General features: G+C 43.3%; 2 protein-coding genes, 1 long non-coding RNA gene and 1 pseudogene across 11 annotated transcripts; all 4 read right to left on the reverse strand.

Annotated features, from left to right (window-relative positions):
- Window positions 1–4,782: 4,782 nt before the first annotated feature.
- Window positions 4,783–24,019, reverse strand: LOC109743725 (disease resistance protein Pik-2-like; annotated as a pseudogene).
- Window positions 9,124–9,869, reverse strand: LOC120965466 (uncharacterized). The gene is made up of 2 exons (XR_005758483.3): window positions 9,513–9,869; window positions 9,124–9,426 (listed from the first exon to the last, which is right to left on the reverse strand). It is a non-coding gene; the product is annotated as an uncharacterized lncRNA (long non-coding RNA).
- LOC109743726 (uncharacterized) lies at window positions 11,006–14,527 on the reverse strand. Its single transcript, XM_040391310.3, has 4 exons — window positions 11,911–14,527; window positions 11,753–11,833; window positions 11,510–11,665; window positions 11,006–11,421 (listed from the first exon to the last, which is right to left on the reverse strand). Exons 1-4 carry the CDS (start codon window positions 12,013–12,015, stop codon window positions 11,209–11,211), a joined length of 555 nt encoding a protein of 184 aa, XP_040247244.1. The 5' UTR covers window positions 12,016–14,527; the 3' UTR covers window positions 11,006–11,208.
- On the reverse strand, window positions 17,747–22,410 carry LOC109743724 (uncharacterized). 9 transcript variants are annotated; one of them, XR_012183501.1, is made up of 7 exons: window positions 22,018–22,380; window positions 21,552–21,823; window positions 19,106–21,465; window positions 18,701–18,999; window positions 18,509–18,614; window positions 18,177–18,436; window positions 17,747–18,093 (listed from the first exon to the last, which is right to left on the reverse strand). XR_012183501.1 is itself a non-coding variant. In XM_073498477.1 (7 exons), exons 3-7 carry the CDS (start codon window positions 21,343–21,345, stop codon window positions 18,075–18,077), a joined length of 2,928 nt encoding a protein of 975 aa, XP_073354578.1. In that variant the 5' UTR covers window positions 21,346–21,408; window positions 21,552–21,823; window positions 22,018–22,378; the 3' UTR covers window positions 17,747–18,074. The 9 variants fall into 9 exon arrangements, 7 of the variants coding, with proteins under 7 accessions (XP_073354578.1, XP_073354573.1, XP_073354574.1 ...); XM_073498477.1 differs by having other exon boundaries at window positions 18,697–18,999; window positions 19,106–21,408; window positions 22,018–22,378; XR_012183500.1 differs by having other exon boundaries at window positions 19,106–21,823; window positions 22,018–22,410.

A 24,019-nucleotide genomic window follows, 5' to 3' on the forward strand; every position in this document is an offset into this window, starting at 1 on the left:
AGGTTATGCTCGAAGTAGGCGAGGAGCCCGACAGCGTGACAAAGACCGGCATGGATGATGGTGTTCCCGCGCCAAGGGAGGCGGTGTGGCACATACCACGGGAAGTCGACGCGCGGGGACGGCAATGTACCACGGGCCGTGGTGCTACGGCCCGAAGGGGCGACACAGTAGCAGCGGGCGGGCGGGTCAGGGCGACGGCAGGAAGACCTCAGGGCGGCAGCGGGGACAGCGGGCCGTGGTGATGCGGCCCGCAGGGGCGACGCAATGGTAGTGCGCAAGTCAGTGCAGCCGCGGGGGCGGCCTCGGGAGGCGGGGAGACCATGTGCCACGCTCGCTACGGCCTGATGGGGCAACACAGCGGCAGTGCGAGGGTCGGTGCTGCCATGGAGACGGCCTGAATCGGACGTCCTCGAGGCGGCGGTTGACCGCGGTCCGCGGCACTACGGCCCAAAGGGGCGACGCAGCGGAAGCACGCGGGTCGATGCAGTTGCGGGGAGAACCACGGAGCGGCGGCACTGTGGCCCGACGTGGCGACGCAGCGGCAGCCTGTTGCTCGTTCGGTGGAGGGCAAGCTGAACTCGGGGACGATCTTCACGGGACCTGCGGAGGCGCATGCAACCAACGCGCCAGGTCGTGCGCGCTGCGTAGATGGGGCGGATTGCGGTGCCGAGCGGGTGATCAAGCCAATCGCGCGCGAGGTCAGGGATGCCGCTCGGTGGAGGCGGGGTGGCGGCGGAGTCCGAGATGAAACCAGCGACGACGGACAGCGTGGTACGACGTGCGGACGAGCGCGTCAGCACTGACACCCGGGCTGCCAAAGCAGCGCCAGCGCTCGGGCAGCAAGGCCCGAGCGACCAACGGAGCAACGATGCCCGAGTGGAGTGATACGTCTTCAATGTATCTATTATTTTTTATTTTTTCATGCTGTTATATTATTATTTTTGGATGTTTTACAATCATTTTATAGTCATTTTATATCATTTTTGGTACTAACCTATTGACATAGTGCCAAGTGCCAGTTGCTGTTTTCTGCATGTTTTTTACATCGCAGGAAATCAATACCAAACGGAGTCCAAACGTGCTACATCTTGAGCACTGCGTTGGTTTTCCCTTGAAGAGGAAAGGGTGATGCAGCAAAGTAGTGTAAGTATTTCCCTCGGTTTTTGAGAACCAAGGTATCAATCCAGTAGGAGGCTCCACGCAAGTCCCTCTTACCTACACAAACAAACAAGAACCTCGCAACCAATGCGATAAAGGGGTTATCAATCCCTTTACGGCCACTTACGAAAGTGGGATTTTTGATATTTTTATGATATAGATTGAAAAGTAAAGATCGCAAAATAAAGTAGATCGGAAACTTATATGATAGAAAATAGAACCGGGGTCATAGGTTTCACTAGTGGCTTCGCTCAAGATAGCAACAGTATTACGGTGGGTGAACAAATTACTATCGAGCAATTGATAGAAAAGTGCATAGTTATGAGAATATCTAGGCATGATCATGTATATAGGCATCACGTCCGCGACAAAGTAGATCGACTCCTGCCTGCATCTACTACTATTACTCCACACATAGACCGCTATCCATCATGCATCTAGAGTATTAAGTTCATAAGAACATAGTAACGCATTAGGCAAGATGACATGATGTAGAGGGATAAACTCAAACAATATGATATAAACCCCATCTTTTTATCTTCGATGGCAACAATACAATACGTGCCTTGCTGCCCCTGCTGTCACTGGGAAAGGACACCACAAGATTGAACCCAAAGCTAAGCACTTCTCCTATTGCAAGAAAGATCAATCTAGTAGGCCAAACCAAACTGATAATTCAAAGAGACTTGCAAAGATAACCAATCATACATAAAAGAATTCAGAGAAGATTCAAATATTTCTCATAAATAAACTTGATCATAAACCCACAATTCATCGGATCTCGACAAACACAACGCAAAAAGAGTTACATCGAATAGATCTCCAAGAAGATCGAGGAGAACATTGTATTGAGATTCAAAGAGAGAGAAGAAGCCATCTAACTAATAACTATGGACCCAAAGGTCTGTGGTAACTACTCACAACTCATCGGAGAGGCTATGGTGTTGATGTAGAAGCCCTCCGTGATCGATTCCTCCTCCGGCGGAGCGCCGGAGAGGTGGATGGCCGTATGGTTAGAGCGTAGCGCTCGCAGCCGAGTGGTGTGCGCTGCAGGCGCCCGTTAGCAAAATGCCTTGTAACGGGCGCCTGCAGCGCCAAATAGGGTTTGACAAGTGTTGGACCGAATACCCAATACTGCGCAGGTCCAAGTCCACGTGCGGCCCATCTCCGGCAAGCAATCGTTTCGAACGATCTGCTCTTGCCTCCGTGATCGCGCTGACAGGCCAAATCACTAATTAAGGAGTACTCGTTGCAAAGAACACTCCACTTTCCCAGGTCGCGACAAGTGGCGCACATGCAGCGCGCCACTTGTCTCAACCAGGGAGTTTTCCCTTTTTTCGTAGATCCGTTTATTCAAAACATTTTATCTTTTAAATCGTGCGTCCAAATCTTGAACCATTTTCACCATTGGATTCCTCGTGTCGAGATCTTTAAAACTAGATACCATGTTGATAGGTTTTGACGAACTTTTTTTCATGAAAAAACCAGACGAAAAAACCGAACCGGGAGCACGGTATTTTTCCCTTTCCGAAAGAGTCACGCCCGTGCCTCTCGCGAAATCACAACCGTGCCTTTCGTGGAAGCAAAACCGTGACTCTCGTGGAAGGAGAAAAACAGAAAACACGTTTTTTTCGTTTCCGAGAGGCACGGTCGTGACTCTCGCGAAAGCACAACCGTGCCTCTCGCGAAAGCAAAACCGTGACTCTCGCGAAAGAAAAAAAAAACAGAAAACGCGTTTTTTTTTCTTTTCTGAGAGGCACGGCCGTGACTCTCGCGAAAGCACAACCGTGTCTCTCGCGGAAGCAAAACCGTGACTTTCGCAAAAGAAAAAAAATAGAAAACGTGTTTTGTTTTTCGCTTTCTGAGAGGCACGGCCGTGACTCTCGCGAAAGAAAAAAAAAGAAAACACTTTTTTTTTGTTTCCGAAAGGCACGGCCGTGACTCTCGCTAAAGCATAACCGTGCCTCCCGCGAAAAAAAACGTGACTTTCGCGAAAGAAAAAAAGGAAAACTCGTTTCTTTCACGCAAAAAAAAATTTCCAATTTTTTTTTATCAAAAAGCTAAGGAAGACCGGGGAAAACCAAAACGTCGAAAAAACTGAAAAAAAACCGTTTAAGAAGCCGAAAACACGTGCAGAAAAATAAAAAAACAAAATCTGAAGGGAGCGTCCAAAGCGCGACACGTGGCGAATGGCTGAGAGCGCGCCAAATGGCACTGATCGTTGCGACACTCGCGAAGGAGCGCTCGCTAACTAGTTGCTCCCGCTGACAGACCCCGCCGGCGCTGGCGGTGCTTTTTGCTACGACTTGTAACCACGGTCCAGGACTCCGGATGAATGAAAGCGTTCAAAGTTAGGGCCGGTAGATGTAACTTAGGATTGGTCCCGGCAAGGACGGACGGATGGCCGAGCCAACGAAGAACCTCGACATGATTCGCCGCCGCCCCATGCCGGATCTGATCCTGGAACGACCACGTCCACCAATGCCGCGACCTCTTCCTCGGAATAACCTACGGCCAAAGACTCCATCAGACTCGCCGCCGACCCGCTGGCCGGCTGGTGGTGACGCCAGACCGGGCTGGGTCAGTCGCCATTGGCCAGTGGGACGATGCGTCCGTAGCTGAAAAGCCAGCAGTTCCTAATATACCACGTACTAATGAGTAGTTGAGCATCAGCAGAGATCCTCACAGGATAGGACTTGCCAAGAGCTAGCAGAGGAAACAGAGTAGCAAAGCAGCGGTGCGCTGCTTATTACTCCCTCTGTAAACAAATATAAGAGCGTTTAGATCATTACTCCCTCTGTCTCATAATATAAAAACGAGGGAGTACATGGCTTAAATCTTGACTTTTGGACAAGTGAACTGAGCTCGACTGTACTGGACAGTTTATGGTGCTGGGACAAGCGGCAGGAGATGACGCCGTGCAGCTACATATCATCGCAGGAGCATGCACCGGAGGCCATCCGGGCAGCACAACAAGTCATTCCGCCGTGACCAAATACTGTAGGAGATGCTGCTGCAGCCACATGTGATGAACTGTTACAGCACAAATACACCTGATCGCAGTAGGATCACCAACAGATTTGTAAGTTACAAGACCCTGCAAATTTTAACAACCAACCGGCCATTGACTGTTGGATTGCGTCCATCTTGACTTTCGGACAACTGAATTCAACTGGTAAGCTCTTTTGACATTGGCTGTCTATCTTGTTCAGTTTATTCAGGGTGCTGACAGGCAAACAGCGGCGCCGTGCACGGAGTATCACTGCAGGCGGGATGGCAAGAGGGACGCCATGGGTGCTTCCTTTCAGCATGCAGCAGAGCCCATCCAGCAACGCAACCAGTTATTCCGCTATGCGTGTGCAACTTGCGTTTTGGTGCCTGCCAAATTCTTCTCCAGTTTCATATACAGCAGTAACAGCACGCATGCTTTTGTAGCCAACTGTTTCAGCACAAGTAAACCTGATCACAGTCATCTGCACGCCATCTTGAATCGGTAACACAAAAAATTGTCAAACATGTGAATTTGAGAAGCATTCAACAGTATGGACAAAAGAGATGTAGTTAATTTGAAGGATAAAACAACGACCGATGTTTATCAGTACCTCTCTACAGTTGAGAACCATTTTAATAGTTCCCTTCCTCCTTGCTCTTTCCCTCAACATTACCGGTCTCTACATTGTCCTCATCATGCAGAAACGCCTGAACCCCCAAAATAATATTTTCAGGATGGTTGGGATGCACACCAGCTTCGTTCCTGATCGAAGCAGCTGCAGCCTTGCTTTCTGAAAATGTGGCACCTTTGTGACGAAGCATTACTTTGATTACTTTGAGACATGGGAGATGCTCAATGCCTAAATAGAAGCCATAAGCTTTCGCCACTGACACATCAAATGGCTGCTCAAGCTTCTCAAGCTTCGGCATAGCCCCTTTCTGGACCGTGATATATGCCCCATCCAGACTAAGGAGGCCAAACCTCCTCAGACATGGGAATCCAGTTACCGTAAGCTTTTTCTTTGGTCCTGTAGCCAAGTACAGGTGTAGATAAAGTAACGATGGGAGCTCATCAAGAGTGTGCAGATCCTCCTCCCTTAATTCATCTAATCCGATGTTCACGTGAGCTAGGCTTGTGAGTCCTGGAGAAATCCACTTTGGTACGTTCGCTAAATGCATTTTACCATAAATGCATAATTTCTGAAGGGAGGATGGCAAAGGGGACCACGAGTCCATGAAGTCGAGGGAACCGTAACTCCTATTTTTTATACATAAAGACTGCAGTTTGCAGCTGCTAAGCTTGCATAGCAAGGAGAGTAGAACCTTCTCATGCCTCTTGTACCCATCTCCATCGTCCAAGCATAAACCGAGTTTATTTAATCTGCTCAAGTTCCCAAGCTCCTCAATTGTATCCAATGAACTCCTGGTAATATCAAATCTTGGGGCTTCCCGTAAGCTCCTCATATTCCCGATCCCATTAGGCACCTTACAATAGGCTTTAGTGAGTAGATATTGCAGCTTAGTGAGCAGAATAATTCCAGTCGGCAGCTCTTGCATGGATGGCGTCCTAAGATCAAGGATCTCCAGATCATGTAGCATCACAATGCTTGATGGTAGCTTTGATATGCCCGTGTCCTTAAGGCTCAGGTATTTTAGTTGAAATAATCTGTCCACATTGGACATATCATACTGCTCCAAACCCTTGCAGCCTTCAAAGTCCAGTACACGTAAAGCTTCAAATTTGGTAAGACTGGGAAAATGTTTCATGAAAACTGATGATGTTACTGTTAGAGACCGAACATGGCTTAGATCTTCTTTTTCCAATGCAGATGCCAACTCCTGGTCAATGTGCTGGACAGATAGTTGCCGAATAAAACCTTGATGGTTTGTCAAACTTTTTTGGCCTCCGCCTACCACAGTGACAAAATTATCTTCAACTGATTTTGAAATAATAATTTCAAGCATCATGTCATGGACTCGGCAGGCAGGAACCTTGCCGTCATACTCAATGTCCACTGGCTGGACCATGCTTTTGTTGATAAGCTCATAAAAGTAGTTCTCAGCCTCTTGCTTGCTAAGCCCACACTCTTCCAAGATAAAGCCCTCTGCTATCCAATGCCTCACTAACCTCTTTCTATCAATCACATAGTCCTCGGGGAATATACTGAAATGAGATAGGCTTTTTAGCTCCCGGGGGTCGGGACTCCCGGTTATCTATACGCCCATACAGAATACAGTACCTCGAGATCTGTGCCACGTCCTGTGATCGCGTTTTGTTTAGCAGGCCTAGTGAACAGTAATAAAAGCGCGTGCGGTACTGAGACCTGCTGGGATTCATGCTCTCTCTCCACTCCATACTGAGAGATTCTCTGACACAGCCGCTTCGCACACACACAAAATAACTACACGTGACATAGACTTTACAGAGAAAGAATTCTTGAAATCCAATTTCAAATAGAATAGAGAGCCTTACTTTTCTGGGAAGCTGAGAGGGAACGCTTTTTTAATGAAGTGAGAGTGAGAGAGAGGCTTGTGCAAGTGTGCATGCAGGTGCAGGTGAGAGAAAGTGTGTGTCAGGAGAGTGAGTGCTCATCTGAGAGGGAAAGCGTGAGGGGACATGTGCATGCATGTGAAACTAGAGAGAGAGCATGCACCGCCTAGCACAATTGTTAAACAGCGACCTGTCTATCAGTCCCCCCTGCTCCCTACACCTAGGTCCTGCAGCCTACACCTGGGACCTGCTGCATGTCTCGGTCACTGTCCATTAGACTGGATAAGTACGTATATTGCTGCTGCAAATGGTCTGTTACTCGGCAGACTAAAGTTCGAATTTTACAGAGCATCGATGGATGGGATAAGAGGGTGTCGGTGCACCCGGGGTCTGTCACACCTTTCCGTACTGAAATACAACAAACATGTCTTGAGATGAAGTGGGAGATCATTATAGCTAAGGGATAGTATTCTACTCATTCCCTCTAGACTCTGTTTTCTTTCCAGTGTAGAACCAATTGCCCTTTTAACCTTCTCCCACTCCTCCTTGGTTGCTAATCTGTTCGCCAACAAACTAGATATAGTGACAATTGCCAATGGTAGGCCTCCACACTTGTTTAGGATCGCATCTGAAACTTTCTTCAGCATATCAGGACATTGGTTACCGGAGCCAAATATTCTGGTCAAAAATAATTTCCTGGAGTGAAGATCACTTAGGGCTTTCATTCCATATGTACACGCGGTCGACTACACTCGGACAACATGACTTTGCTACATCAACAATGCGTGTCATAGCTATTATTCTGCTAGAACAACTATTCTCTGGAAAAGCACACTTGATAGCGTTCCATGCTTCTATAGACCATACATCATCTATAATGATAAGATACCTACAAAAAATTAGTAGATGATGTCAACCCAGTGTGATAAGAAATTGAGCTTGAACACTCAAACATGCCATGAAACTCCGATATTTCATATGATTCATGTACTTAACTAGAGTAGTTAATATATAAGAGTAGATAACTAGAGTAGTTAATATATATTGTTTCTACATACAGTTTATCGTTTATCGTATATATGTAGCATGACAACTTCATTGAAATTCTAACTAAGACAAGACGTGAATTCTATGTAGTAGATCAGAAACAAAAAATTATGTTACTCCTCCGATCCGAATTAATTGACGCAGCCTCTATACAATGTAAACTGGACATTGTATAGAGTTTGCATCAATTAATTCGGATCGAGCGGAGTACAGTATTTTCTTTACAACTTGGAAAAACGTTTAGAATGCTTATATGAGTCTATATGAAATGAAGGGTACAAATGCATCATGCCCACTTCACTGAAGTACTAGTACTAACTAACTGAGCTATCTCAATTTACTCGATTATGACATATACATTTTCAGTTTGGCGTTTTTTGCTTTACAATTCGTAAAGACATTTCACAAATGTTGAATTGAGTATATATGAAAATAGAAGCAGATATAGTAATAAAATAGTTAAAGTTGTGTTGCATTTTCTCGCAAAAAAAAAAGGTTGTGTTGCATTTACCAGTGTGTTCACCCAGCGTTCTAATCTGGAAAATAAACATACTCATATATAACAGTTAGATCATGGTGAACTAGCTAGTGTGAGATGGTGCAAAAGTTTGCATGTAGCAACTAGTTCACACAAAAGACGATGATGATAAGGAAATGCGTACAATTTACTCATACTTTAGCAGTTCATTTTTGAAGTGCCAGATATAACATTTTGAGTAGTTTGAGTACTTCATTAATCTTCTATGCTGCGGCACAAGTACTTCATTAGTCCTTGTACACATTTGTTCCGTTTTAAATAGCAATAATAAAACTTCATTTCAGGACACTATGAATGCAACACAACCAAGCCGTTATTGCAACGGACAGCATATTTTCATACTATATAACAAACATTCCATACACCACAACAAAAACTGCATGTAGAGACGTCATATTCCAAAGCTAGAGACGCGTTATTTCATCTCTAGGCAACCATAGAGTCGACTTAGTAAAGCGTCTTTGGAGCGTCTACCCACGGACCGTCTCAAAATATATAGACACGCTGGCTAAGCGTCTGTACATGGCATGGGACGCTATATTGGGACGTTGTAAGGCGTCTCTAGATATGACACGCTATATTTGGACGTTCAAAAGCGTCTCTAGACATGTAGAGTCATTGTGCTACGTCCGCTCGTACGTCTCTACTAACAGGGCCATTTCAATGGTCATGGGCCCTAGGCCCATTCCTATACACGCTATGTACAGACGTTATATTCGTCTCTAAATATACAAATGAAATTTTTTAACCACGTAATATTTTATTTTAAATAATATTTGATTCATTCCAAATTTGTAGTTTGCTATTTCAAATCCAGTAACTTTATCATGCCATATGCTTGTGCAGAATGGTCAACAAGTATTGATATATAAAAGCATCCACCATATCACCAATCACATTCATGAACAACAAATATCATTATATGAAGGGATCCACCCATATCACCAATTGTATCCACAACAATCCCATTCGCACAATTTCAATTAGTAGGAACAAACACTTTTGGTTCACAACTGAATCAAATCAAATCTTCATAAAAAATATGCAAATAATTAAGAAGAGATCATAGAAACTAGAACTAAGTTTTCCTACAAATCTAAAATCTTTATATAATACATAATACTTGTCCATCTAAAGACTAATTCTTCTATAGTTGCTCCTGGCTCCTGCAATGCACTCCTTTTCTAAATCTTGAGCTACCCTGAAAAAGAAAGATAACAGAGAAAAATTTAGAACACAGCTTGAAGACTAGTGTGAGAAGAAATGTACTTTGATGATGTACCATACCAGTGTTTGGTGGCTTGTTTTGAGGTTGTGCAGGAGTGGTTAATTTTGGTTTTTTAACCTAAAAATCGCAAAAATCCTTCATAAATAAAAAGCCTTAAGCACGCACATTGGAACATAGGATGATTGCATGAAAGTGTACTTACATGTGATAGAGGCCATGCAATAACATGACCAATAGCATCCCTTACTGTTTGTAATTGTCCATATGGTCTAACCAGTATCTGATCTCGAAGTTTTGAAGCAGCACAAATAGAAACTGCTACATATTGCTCTCCAAGCATGTTTCCTCCAACCACATATGTTTTATCTCTACTCACTAAAGTTCCTTCGGCCACAAATTTATCTTTGCTTCTCGGGTTCAACGAAACCAAGAAAACTTTCATTTTATCCTATTTTTTCAAGAAATGAAACATTCATTATCACAAACCATGGAAGATTTCACTTTACACATAAAGGGACGATTGCACATGAAATTACACCAACTAACAATTCTAACCATTGTCTATATATATATAGCACATATGCCCATGCGTTGCAACGGGAGAAAAAATTAACGTGTAACTAAATTTGGTGAGAAATAGCTTCTAAATGCTTCTAAATCTAAATACATATAATGTGTTGGAAGTGCCCTTAGCCAAATCTGTATTTAATATCTCTATGCACTATTTTTCCTTTCATTAAAATCTAGGAGATTTCATCTTGGCATGTCACGAACTCATGAATCCAGATAATTTTGCCCAAAACCGTGCACACAGATTTGATGGCTTTCTGCCTCCATGCCTCCTCATCTGGTTAATGGTTCTCAAATCAGCTTGCTGATTACGTAGCAAGTTAAGACGTATATCAACTGACACGACTCGATGTAAGAAAGCAAGGTGGGATTATTGATGTTTTCTCAGACAGCGAATTTAGCTAAAACCGAGCTGCCTTCAATCCATCAGCAGGGCTGCTACCGCTAAAAAAGGCCTGGTTGCCTCCAATCACAATCGGCTGGGCTGCTACCGCTAAAAAAAGGCCTGGTTGCCTCCAATCACAATCGGCTCAGGAAAAAAAAATCTGGGCTGCTGCCGCTAGATGGGCTGCCCGATCGTTGCCTCGTTGCTTGCCTGGTTGGCTTGAGTCGGTTTAAACTGGGCGAGTAAAGAGGCAGGATAACAAACGACAAACGGAATTTGACGTAAATAACCAGGGACGAAAATCAAAGCGACAGACTAAACCAAACCAAGAATATCACCTCCCTTTAATAGTAGGTATAGATATACCTGCTTAGTGATACGATGAAGTTGTACACTTGGTTCAGGACTACCTTGCTTGGTCTCATTGTTATTTTCAGCATGACCATTCTTTGCTTTAGGACCATCATGTGCTTTCTGCAATTGAGGTTCAGTTTAGTTGTAAGTAAACTTATAGAAAACATAGACCTTGTTTGATAACACAGCAGAAATTTATGTGCGCATGCACACACCTTAGCAACTGTGTGCTCATGTGGTGAAGATAAACTGGTGCAACCCTCTTTGGTTCTTGCGCAATTGCTAGGATGCAATTCCTGGTTAGTCTTGTTCGGTAAAGTTGATTCTGCACACCCTTGATTTATCCTATCATTTTTTTCAGTGTGCGCTTTCTACAGTTGAGGTTTAGTTCAGTTGTAAGTAAACATACACAAAACATAGACATTGTTTGACAAAGAATCAGAAGTTTATGCATACAGACACACCTTAGAAACCATGTGTGGTAAAGATGAACCAGTGCAATCCTCTTTGGTTCTGGAAGAAAAGCTAGGATGCAATTCCTGGGCAGTAATCTGCTTATCCAGTAAAGTTAATTCTGCACTTCCTTCATTGGTGTAATCGTCTTTGGTTGATTCTGCGCAGCCTTGATTGTCCTTATCAAACATTTCAATGCGTGCCTTCTACATTTGAGGTTCAGTTCAGTACGACATAAACATACAGAATCATAAGCATTGGTTGATAACGAAGTAAAAAAAAATGCGCACACACCTTAGCAACCATGTGTGGTAAAGATAAACCAGTGTAACCCTCTTTGGTTCTCACAGAAAAACTAGGATGCAATTCCTGGGTAGTGATCTGCTTGTCTGGCAAAGTTGATTCTCCACTTCCTTGATTGGCCCTATGAAACTTTTCAATGTGTGCTTTCTACAATTGAGGTTCAGTTCAGTTGTAAGTAAACTTATACAAAACATAGGTATTTTTTAATAACAAAGCAGAAATTTATGCACACACCTTAGCAACCATTTTTTCTTGTGGTAACGATAAACCGGTGTAACACTCTTTGGTTCGTGCACAATCGCTAGGATATAGTTCCTGCAACTTATGATGAACAATTGTTTAAGTATGAGAATGAAGTAGAATATTTATTAGTGAAGAAACTATTACATCACCTGCATAGCACTCAATGGAGCATATTCTTCAGCTTCGTTATGTGATTCATTTGGGAGGTCACTGCCAACAACTCTTTCGTTGAGATCAACCTGAAACAAGAACATGATAATAGTATATTAATACTCATATTTTTATCTTTGTAGAAAGAGGTGTGGTACTAACTTCATCACTTCTCGCGGTTACAAATTCATTTCTCAAATCCTCTGTGGGGAATTTTCGCTTCAGGAACGAACGGATCATAGCCAACTCATCTGTCACATTTTCTACATTATCACCTAGTGCCCGCAGTCTAAATTGAACATTTCCTTCTTTCTCGGGATGCTGAACAAAAGTCAGTCCCTGAGAAACTTTTATTTCGCTCCAATACTTGTCACCATAATACCCTCGAAGTTTTTTTGCCTCTTCCCCATGCACGCTTTTAAATACTTCTCTATAATCACTAAATGAAAGGTTCCCATTGTTATCTTTCTTTCTTTCTTCCAGTTTCTCCTATTGAAATAAATAAAAAACATCTCATTATACTAAGTAGTTTTAAATTAAAGCCTTTACTTTAATCACAAGTAGAAGTATACCATCACTATCTTTGTATTCGCATTTTTGTATTCACCGTCCTTCTTCTGCTTATGAGCTTCATCCCATAGTTCAATCTTGCTAACCTTTCGATTGTTCTTAATTTCCTGTTCAACAAAGTAAATTAGAATGTTTGTTAGTGTTTCTGTTAGAACATGTTCAGTTTTCTTCACTAACAAAACTTTTCTGAGCCATCTTTAGAAAGAAAAAGTTTGACCATCTCTTTTCTGAGCCTAGCATGGCTTTTTCTCCCGGTTGTATGTGGATTCTTCTGCTTCTTTGCACACTCGGTGTTCTTCTCGCATAATTTCTGGGAAAAGAACACATCTAGTCAATATTAATGTCACCAAAGTAGTTATGTACGCCAGATTAAGTATGAGAATATAACACATTACCATGTGTGAATCCTGGCACCAAAACCCAACAAGAGTATCCCATTGATGTGCATTAACACCTTTGGGAACACCTGCTACAATTTCAGCCAAAGACTTCTTCTCACGCTTGAAATATTTACTTTTCAAACGAGACTTATACACTCTCCATCTTTTGTTAATATTCAATAGGATCCAGTCTCTTGTAAGTTGTCTAGTCTCATTGGGGTAGATAAATTTCTCCTTCAAATATTAAAATTGACAATCAGCAATGTGAAATGAACAGCCTTGAACAGTGCTATAAATTTTTTACCTCCACATCTGTGATCATCTGCCCATGTTTTTGTAGAAACAATTCATTGTCCCATCTTGGAATATGCAATGGTGCAAATGTTGAGTTTTCTGCAAGCCAGGTAAGATGTTGACCTAGAATGGCAGCCGACCTTCCATTTGGAATTCCACTTCTGTCAGTCTCCACAATTATCTTGCCCCCACGTAATTCCGACAAATTTTTACCTCGGAATTCCCCTATAATCTGTCGCACATCTCCATTTGGCCCTGCATGCAAGAGTATCACAATGTCATATAACTGGACCATATACAGCACACTAGATATGTGTTTGAAAAAGAAAATTGAGCTTACAAATTATTTTAATTTGCCGAGTAGATTCAGGAGGCTTTTTTGGTACTAGATCATCAATCTCTGGAGGGCCTTGTAAATTTTCTTCATCTGATTGTACACTTTCAGAAGCTTGCTCTGGGATGTTTAGGCTTCGAAGCCGTCGAGGTATCCTCGACATGATATCTTTACCAAACAATGTTAAAATCATATGTTAAGGTCAAGCATCGAAGCATATGTCAAGGTCATGCATATGATTTCACAAATTTCTTGGAACCAAACAGCCTTACGCACAAACCAAAGACTCAAAATTACTGCATTATGTGTGTGTGTTTCATAAATCAGTTACCAAGTAACTCAATTCTTATGTTTGCCTCACAAAAGATATGTAAGAGCAGTTATCTTCCAAATGCTAATAACATAACACTGCCAACAAACTCACATAGTTGGTGTAGTCCTAAATAGCAACAGCAATGTCACAGACGGCACAATCCAGTTTATCTTACGTTTGCTAGATAACTAGCCTCTTTCTGCTATACAACTTTTTTAAATAGAAACTAGTTGTAGAAAATGGTATATGTTGGACAAGAGGGGAAGGCAGAGGGTGGACAGGGTGGGCCGCTGCCCACCCTGAGATTTTGGTTTGATCTATATACCATAGGAGAACAGAGATGGATCTGAGAAAAAAATAAAACAGAGCCCAACTAGCAGCTAGCAGACCTAACCAGCGTCGAACTGGACACTGTGGAGACATGCAGAAGCCGACCGCCCGTCCCATTATCTTTAGTATGCACATCCCAATCCCCATTCCCAATATCTAATTGAAATCATTATTAATTAGGAGCTGCTGTGTTTATAAGTATATTTCCCTAAAAAAAAGTATATTCAACTGAAAAAATTGGCACTGTATGGCCTATTTGTTGTAAAAATATCCAGCCAAATCTCTGTTTGCATGACATATTTGTTGTCGATTTTTTTTATAGGCAGACCACCCTGTTTCGAAATCTTAGATCCGCCACTGTGTTGGACTCCAGTGGAATAAGGTGATCTTGCCGTAAATATGACCCATACACGCATGTAACTGAAAAGGCACCCAAAAATCACTTCAGAACTTACTGTAACGCACATAGCAACATACAAACCTGTAACAACAATCTTTTAGTGCAAAATCTGAGAGCTCCTGATTGAAACGTCCCTTCAGCTAAGATGCAAGAACCAAAACTAAAAAATAGTGGGACTGCACTAAGATGAGGTAGGAAATAGGACAGACTAAAAATACTACAAAATAGCAGAATACATTGCAGCCTGTGCAACCAAGCACTCATGTTTTATGCTCCAGCGTAAATGGAATGTGAGGTTATTTGGCCAATCTATCTAACACCACTTGTACTACTTTTGATCTTTAACATACACATTTTGATTAGACCAAACAGTTGCTCACATATTTTAAAGAAAATCTGTCAGAATTGATTTCTAGGCAAGCAAGCAATTCAACAAACACTTAGAGTGCATTGCCTACATGAAGGAAGTAAGGAGACGAAGGAGAAGAGGATCAAGATTTGAGATGCATAAATGAAGGAGCCACTTCGGTTGATTTAATGGTAAAACTGTTGGGGCAATGGGATTCAAGGGATCACCTACTTGACGTGGTGGAGGCGAGAGCTGCTTGCTGGGCGGCGTACCGATGGACAAACGGCGCAGCTTCGTGTGAAGGCTGAGATCGTCTCGGATGCGGCTTCGTGGCGGTGAGGACGAAGTCGGGAGGAGCACGGCTTCGTGATGGTGAGGACGACAGACGCCGACGAGGCTCCGACTAGCGACCTTGTTGATGGAGGAAGAAGGGAGTCGTCGGCGGGCGTAGCTAGCGGCGGCGAGCGGAGCTAGCGGCGGAGGGCAGCGCTTGAGGATGAGGCTGCCACCGCGCGGTGTGCGGGAATGGCGGCGCGCGGGTTCATGATGCCGGGCAGATTGGAATCGGGAAGTTGGATCATTGGGAGGTGGGGAAGATGGTGGGGAGGAAAAATAGCAGAGACGCGCGAAGTCTTTCCCGCGGTAAAGAAAATATGTGTAGCGCCAAATTTTATTAAGAAAAAATATTCCGGGAAGCCCAAATTTAATTAAGTGTGAATAGTTTGGGAGCTCTAAGTAATCACATATATGGATGTGTTAAAAAACACATATATTGATAAATAATTTTTTTAGGTGTATCCTTTATTGGATTATCCTTATGCTTTGTTATTTTTTCAAAAATATCAAATTTCATTGGGTAATATACGTATCCAAGTAATATCGATATAGCTTAATAAAAAACAATAAAGGCAGTGGTAGATCAAAGTTGAGCTTGGCCCTCCTCCGTGCGCTGCCGTGTCGACCGCTGACGCCGCACCGGCGTGCCATCCCTTCAACTAGCCCATGTCAGCGACGGAACCGGCGGCACGCAACGACTCCTCCAAGCTAATCTAGACCAGCTGGTCACTGATGCAGTGTCGGCATCTTCGCGGTGTCGGCGTTCGATGTGGCAAACGTGGCCCAAATTGCGCCACTCCCGCCGCTCCTCCTCCTGTGCCACCCTCTTGGCCGACGTCAGGGTGCTGCATGACGATGTGTCGTCGCCATGTCGAGGTAATGGAGGAGGCGCCCGGGAGGGCTCCTCCTCCTTCACGACCTTGTCACGCCAGTTGCGACGCAGCGGTGATGCCAGTCGGTTGAAACGGTCAAACGTGTTGCGTGAGGGGGTGGCTCCTCTTTGACGCGACATCCGGTTTGGTCTCAGCAGTTTCATCAGAGGGGAGGGGCTCCTCCTCAACATGTATGTTGGCCGGGGTTGGCGTTGTGCTTAAATAGCCAGGGCACGCAGACCGACACTGCTTCAATGTGGCGCATCGACCGGAGTAGGCTTCTCAGTCCCCGTGTTCATTTACGCTTGTAGCAATGATCAACGTAGTACCTCACTTGAAGCACCGTGCTGCCACTCATTTCTAGCATCTCATGCCGCCGGTCGTAGTCCACACCCAACTCCGGTTGGAGCAAATATGCAGTTGGTCCGAAATAAACCTGCCACACCGATTCCTGCAAATCGTGTGGTTGGCTCGAGCGTCCAGCAGGGCCACCGTCACCATTTCCAGCTCTCGGCGTGGCCGGTTGCAGCATCTCACGCCATGGTGTTTTTGTTATAAATGATCGGCCCAACTAAGGCACAAGCGCGAACCTCCTTCTTGCTCCCGGGTTTCGAGGCCCCCAAAATCTTCCTTGGTTGGGTTGTAGGAAGCATACAGAAGCTTGTCAGATTTTTTAAGTCGGTTATCTTTATCTTGTTTAGGTTTATTTCGGTCAGGTTTTACTAAGTTTTCCTGGGTTTTCCTTTTTTCCTTTTATCTTTTATTTTTTACCTTTTGTTTTAGTTTTTATTTATTTTGCCTTTCTATTTTTTCTATTTCCCTTTCTTTCTTTCTTTTTCAAATTCTTGGAGTTCTTCCAAATTTGAGAACTTTTATTTACAATTAAATTTTTTTAAGTTTGTGAATATTTTTTTCAAACCGTGAACATTTTTCAAATTCACAATAATTTCAAGTTCAAAAACATTTCTTGAATTTGTGAACTGTTCTCTAATTAGGGAAAAATTCCATTTTTTCGCAAAAAAGCTTTGAAACCATAAATCATTTTCAAATTCGCGAAACTTTTTCAAATACTCAAACTTTTTCAAGATCATGAATATTTTTTAAATACATTCTTTTAGTTTGTGATTATATTTCATTGAATTGGTGAACTTTTTTAGAATTCATGAACATTTTCAGAAGGCGTGAACCTTTTTCAAATTCATGTTTTTTTGAAGATCGCAAACATTTTTCAAATTTGATTTTCCCCCAAATTTTTTTAACTTTTTATGAAAGTCAACGGCCATATGTGGCCGTTCCCAGGATTTTAAAAATAACAAAAGAAATGTACTAGTTACTGTAACACTTCACTGATTTCACGAAATATCCCTTACTGCGTTTGATTTTTATGATTTTCTAGTTTCTCCATCTTTATTTACTATAATTTTTTCTGGTTAACTGGGATGTCAATCGTGCAAAGTCGATGTCATGCACTTGCAAAATATTATTGAAATATTGACTAGACTACTTTCATTTTCTATAAACTAGCACAAAGAAGCATCCAATCAGGACAAATTAACCTGAAGCACACTTCATCAGAAGGTTCCAAAATTTAGCAGTAGTACTGTCAGTGAAAGTTAAAAAACTGTTCAAAGAACTAAACGGACAGCCATACAACTCATTCATAACAAAAGGGAACATACACATTAAAAAAAGACCATAGGCTCGTTCATCACAGAGTAACATACATTCCGAAGAAGATCCACCCAGCTAGAATAATTATGTTGGAGTAATTCTACCTAGGAGCATGGATGACAATTGCTAAACCTATATCTTAGCTGCAGATAACAAGCTAAAAACACAAAGACTACTCTGTTTCATCTGAAGATGGTTCTCCACCCATGTCAAAAATATCACGAGGTTTGAATTTCACCATGGTATTCCAATTCTCACTTCTCGGATTTTGGATATAGAAGACCTGGTCCACTTGGGAAGAAAATACAAAAGGTTCATCCTCTAACTTCTCCCCTGTATGTATTTTTCGGGAGAAGCTCACATGAGTGAATCCAAACTCATCTCTTATAATACCAGCTTTGTGATGAACATCATACCAATCACATTTAAAGAAGACCACCTTGTAATCTTTGTATGACAATTCGAAGATGTCAGATAACCGACCATAATAGGACACACCATTTTCAGCAAGGTTCACGACACCACTATTTTGTGTCACGTGTCCTGTCTCGCGACTGATAGTATGAAACCTGAAACCATTAATTATATAGCCACTATAGCGCACCCCGCATTTGCTTGGTTTTGCGGCTAATGCTCTTATCTTTTCTGTGATATCCAGTCCATCATCTAGTATAACCTGTATGTAAGAGTGGTTACATTGAGTTCACATGGAACTACAGTGAAGGAACATGCTAAAGGTGAATTATACCTTTTGTTCCAACCAGTCAGCAAAGTGTCTACTAATCAAATCCTCATTGTCATCATCCGTCAAATTTAAGTTACCCGGTTTCCTCTTCTCTTGGTCCAGAAATTCTCTGTAATAATAAGACAAATAACATCATGATTTTTTCCAACTTGTGAAAAATAAAAGAAATAGGAGACAACATTGAAGCACACCTACGAAGATCATCAAGCTCATCAGAGTGTCGCAAGACATATCTATGTGCTTGAACTAGAAGCTGATCGTCCAACTGGCCTATAGTGACAGCCTTTCCAATTGGCTCACCAACACTATCAAACATGTACATGCCCTTTGTATTATCTGAAGGATCAGGGTTCCTAGATGTTCTTGTGAAACGTGTGGTTCCTTCTAGAAATCTTGAACAAAAGGTCAAGCATTCTTCAACAGTATATCCTTCAGCAATAGAACCTTCAGGATAAGCTCTATTGCGCACAAGTGACTTTAGCCAAACAAATGATCTGAACATCATAAAACAACAATGTTATATGCATAATGGGAAACAATAAATCAAATCATATACTTAGATGCACTGTGGAAAATAACAAATCAATCAAAGTAGCATACCTCTCTAGAGGGTACATCCACCTGTAATGCACCGGGCCACCAAGTTTAGCTTCTTCAACTAAATGCACCATTAAATGTACCATGACAGTAAAAAACGATGGAAGAAAAACCTTTTCCATATTACAAAGTGTCTTCACAATACTCTCTTGCAGTTTGTCAAGCTCAGAGACATCTAACACTTTGGAGCATAGCTTCTTGAAGAAATTAGCCAGCTCAACAACTATTATCATGACATCTTTACTGGGATAACAGTGTAAAAGTGCCACAGGAAGGATGTCTTGTAGAATAACATGGCAGTCGTGGCTTTTGAGGCCAGTCAATGTCAATTCTTTCATGTTCACACACCTCGAAAAGTTTGATGCACAACCATCAGGTGTCCTACAATTCTTAACCACTGTACAAAGAATCTCCTTCTTTTCTTTATACATATTAAAAGGTGCATGCGGCAATTCAGTTTTACCCTTATCACCTTCATGAGGTTGAAGGCTAGATCGAATTCCAATTTCTCCTAAGTCAAGTCGTGCATTAAGGCCATCCTTTGTTTTAGAATCAATATCCAGTAAGGTTCCAATTAAATTTTCGAAGACATTTTTCTCAATATGCATTACATCTAGATTGTGCCTTAACTTGTTGTGCTCCCAGTATTCCAAATCAAAGAATATCGACTTCTTTTTGAAACAATCCTCAGGCTTCTTTTCAGGTTTACGTGCGACGTTACCTGATTTCTTGTTAGGCGCTCTTTTACGCTTCTGTTTTTCAGAACCTTCAATTCCTTTTTCACTGTCTTTGCCCTTCTTTTTCCCTTTCCCTTTCTTTGCCACAACAACCTTTTTTCCTAAGACAAACACTCTGCCCTGCAACATTCTCAAAGCTGAGCTACCACTCATTGTTATAGGTGCAAGTTCCATCTCTTCGGTGTTATCAAACTCCTTCTTTCGTCTCCGAAATACATGATTCTGTGTTAGCCATCGGCGATGACCCATATAACAAAATTTCTTACTCTTCTTTAGCCAATATGATCTTGTAAAAGGACCACAAGACGGGCAAGCATATTTACCGCTCGTGCTCCACCCATAGAGGTAAGCTAATGCTGGAAAATCGTTCAAAGTCCATAATAGTGCAGCTCGAAGAGAAAATTTCTCCTGGGTACATGAATCAAAAGTGTCCACACCCTTCCAAAGATGTTGCAGCTCATCCACCAACGGCTGCAAATATACATCAATATCATTGCCAGGGGAACTTGGTCCAGGAATAATCATTGATAAAATTAGAGATGTTTGCTTCATGCAGATCCAAGGTGGTAGGTTGTATGGAATAAGCATCACTGGCCAAGTACTATGTTTTGCACTCATGAGTCGGAAAGGATTAAACCCATCAGACCCAACGCCTAGCCGCGCATTACGGGGATCCTCAGCGAATTTAGGATATCTGGCATCAAGATCTTTCCAAGCCTCTCCATCAGCTGGACATCGCAGCAATCCATCTTTTGTACGACCCTCATCATGCCAACGCATGTCAGTTGATGTCTTCTTGGTTGCAAATAACCTTTGGAGCCTTGGAATCAATGGGAAATATCGCAACACCTTGGCTGGTTTCTTCTTCTTCTTCTTCTTCTTAGATTCAGTTGCCGAATCTTTCTTCTCATTTTCATTGGTAAGCCAACGAGAGGCACCACACACATGGCAAGACTCCTGGTTAACTCTTTCACCTCTAAAAAGCATGCAGTCTCTTGGGCATGCATGAATTTTCTCATAGTCCAGCCCTAATCCGCGTATGATTTTTTTCACCTCATAATATTTCTTGGGTAGGTTTATCTGAGGAAATGCAACCGATAATACACCAAGTAGCTGTGTGAATGATTCCTGTGACCATCCATGCAAGACTTTCATGTGATATAAAGTGACAAGAAATGACAACCTCGAATATGTTGCACATCCAGGGTATAAATCTGTGTTTGCTTCCTCGAGGAAACTAGCGTATATGTCTTGTTCTCTCATTGCATCATCATCTGCAGATGTTGTATTGACATTCTCAGCCATACCAGGTTCCAAGTTCTCAAATTCAGACTGAACACCATCTAGTTCCCCATCAGATGCGCTTGATAGTGATTGGAAGCTGTCAGCCATGGGGAAAATGGCACTTAAGAGCCCAGAAATGTCATGCAATCTTCTATTACTGCCTTCTACATCAGAATTCACTGGAAAACCCGGAATATGAAAATCGTTGTTGTTATTTGACATGGGAGCAAATGCAAATGACGGTGAATCATACTCTTCTCCATGGCAAACCCATTTTGTATAACCCTGCAGAATACCATCACATCTTAGGTGGGTTTTCACTTCGTCGTAATTCTGCGTTGCCTTATTTCCACAATTTACACAGGGACAGAGAATTTTATCACCGAGTGGAACATCATGGAAGGCAAAAGATAGAAATTGCTCGACACCTTCTTTATAATCAGTAGTTGATCTTGGTTTACTCATCCAACCTCGATCCATTAGCCTTTGCTAGCTGTAGTAATGAAAACAAAATAGATCAGTTTATAATTTTCCATATGCTCTTTTACATTAAGCATAGGTTCATATGAATATTTTAAACTATGCGGGCAATCTTCTGGCAGCAGAGGCGTGTGGGTGAGCTCGTTGCCGAGGTCAGCAGCTGAGGGAGAGGGGCGTTGGCGGGGAGCGGCGTTGTGCCGGGGCCAACCGGCGTCAGGGTCTGATGTACATTGCACAAACATTTCAATTTCCAGAGTGAGCACCAAATGAATCACACAGTAATTAGTAAGCAGCAATCATTTATGAGCATACGCATCAAATGAATCAAGTTCAATTTAAATTTACAAGCAATCACAGAATAATCTTCAGATTTGTTTAGAAAATAGAAACGGAGGGAAAGAATAGATGCAGTACATTGTGGCTGGTGAGGAACGGAGGCCGGACTGCTGGATGGTGCTGCCGCCGCGCCGGGGAGGCGCGAGGACGGTGGCTGGAGCCTGGAGGGCGCTGCCGGCTGCCGCCGCGCTTGGGAGGCCGGAGGCGGACTGGTGGCCTGGCGCCTGGCGGAGCCGCGGAGGAGAGGGCTGGGCGCCGGAGGCCGAGGCAGGGGAGTGAGATGGCCGGATGGAGGGGAGGGGAGGGACCGAGGGAGAGGCAGGAGAGGGCCAGCCGCCGCCGCCGGAGCCTTCAGCTAGCGCTAGGTTGGGCAAAAGGTTGGAATCGAGGAAGGGAAACGACGTGCTCAGGCGGTCGGCTACTCGCGCGCCTGACCAGACACCACGTCGCTCGTGTGTTTGGGCTCATGGGCCAACGGCCTAGTCACTCTTTATATTACCTTATAATACATGTAGTAGTATTTTTTTGCACAAAAGTCTTTGGTAGTCCACGCCTAAAAAGAGAAATGGCCGGCAACGAGCTCACCCACACGCTGAAGGATTATAGTCGCATATAAAACGTCTCACAAATCGTCTCTAAATTAATTAAAATTATATACTTATTTTCTAAATGGCCAATTATAAGCAGAAGCTTGTGACACCCTATAAACGTCTTAAGAAGCGTCTTTAGCTTGCTAGTGTTTATGGGCGTAGAGACAAAGACAAATAGCGTCTCAGAAAAAGCGACCATACAAGCCGTTTTTGTTGTAGTGATATGCTCAGCACCTTTCAGCTGGACACAGGATAAATTTCAGTGCGGGTGGTCAGGAGGACCGGCAATTATGCGAGCCAGCCTCAATCGTACATGAGGTATATTTGCATGAAAATAATAACAGTATGCACAATAGTCCATAGGCCTGTTTTGAGAGAAATAATAATGGCAGATATTACCTTTTATCTTGTAGCAGTTCTCTTAGCTTTGCAATACATTTCCTTTCATCCCGATCGCTTCTATCTTTTGTAGATTCATCTTCGCATGACACTTGAGAGATCAGGTCCTTGATAATTTTCTTTATATCTGGTTTTTGCGAGACTGATACAAAAGCATGACAATCAAACTTTCCTTGAATCTTGCGATAGACCTCATTTGCCAGCGTTGTCTTTCCCAATCCACCAAACCCAACAATCGACAACACCTTGCAGTGTTTGGAGGAGTTATTTTCTTCTTCCAACATCCACTTGGCAAGATCGTCTCTTGGACTGTCCACACCCACAAGGTGTGCCTCGTCAGCAAAAAATGCATGAAGCCGGGGATCCACGGCGGCAGGGCCAGTGGTGCTAGAAGGAGCATCACTCAGCTTGTAACAATCCTTTAGCTCTTTCATCTGCTTGATGCGACCCTTGAGGTCGTCGATTTCGCCGGCGATTCCGCGCCTAGCTCCAAGCGTCTTGAGACGGCGAACGGTCTTGCGGAAGAAGTCCTTGAAGCCGCCATGGTCTCGGCCGTCGCCGAGGTGGTGTTTGAACTTGTCGAAGACGTCCTCGGTGTCGTAGGCCAGCTCCCTGGCCAGCGAAATCCACGCCTTGACTTGGTCATTTGGGTCCTCCAGCTTGGTGTACTCCTTGAGCGTGGCATGCATGCTGGCGAGCTCAGATCTGAGGGACCGGACCTCGCGGCGGACCCCTTTCAGCCGGCCGCACTCGTTCGGCGAGCAAGGCCGTGAGCTTCCCCAGCAGGGGCCCAAACGCGCCGTGCGCGGCGCTGACCACCGCCATGGATGCTGCTCTCTAGCTAGCTACTCCTCCTCGCATGTAACTACTAATTCGGTGTGTGCTTGTGGGAGGCGGCTCCTCTACCGTGCCTCTGAGCACGGCACGTCTGCCGTGCCTTCTTCGACGCTCGCGGATGCATTGATATGGGCCAGAAATTTACTAAAAACTAATCAGCCCAGCCAACTGTTAGATGTACACATGCCTGAACTGATTAACTATGCTCTTGTCTTAAAAAGAAACTATGCTCAAAATTTTCGTTTTGCCAAAAA

The sequence above is a fragment of the Aegilops tauschii genome, chromosome 5 (assembly GCF_002575655.3).
Source record: "Aegilops tauschii subsp. strangulata cultivar AL8/78 chromosome 5, Aet v6.0, whole genome shotgun sequence".
Classification (NCBI taxonomy): Eukaryota; Viridiplantae; Streptophyta; class Magnoliopsida; order Poales; family Poaceae; genus Aegilops; species Aegilops tauschii.

What these genes read in the sequence shown, in the direction of transcription:
- LOC109743724 (XM_073498471.1), bottom strand. Translation starts at nt 21,603, where the DNA reads ATGGATCGAGGTTGGATGAGTAAACCAAGATCAACTACTGATTATAAA. An exon ending in TGGATGTACCCTCTAGAGAG is followed by an intron (nt 19,000 to 19,105) that starts GTATGCTACTTT and finishes TATGATGTTCAG; the next exon opens with ATCATTTGTTTGGCTAAAGT. An exon ending in CTGACTGGTTGGAACAAAAG is followed by an intron (nt 18,437 to 18,508) that starts GTATAATTCACC and finishes TCTTACATACAG; the next exon opens with GTTATACTAGATGATGGACT.
- LOC109743726 (XM_040391310.3), bottom strand. Translation starts at nt 12,015, where the DNA reads ATGTTCTTGTTTCAGGTTGATCTCAACGAAAGAGTTGTTGGCAGTGAC. An exon ending in AAGAAAAAATGGTTGCTAAG is followed by an intron (nt 11,666 to 11,752) that starts GTGTGTGCATAA and finishes CCTCAATTGTAG; the next exon opens with AAAGCACACATTGAAAAGTT. An exon ending in TACCACACATGGTTGCTAAG is followed by an intron (nt 11,422 to 11,509) that starts GTGTGTGCGCAT and finishes CCTCAAATGTAG; the next exon opens with AAGGCACGCATTGAAATGTT.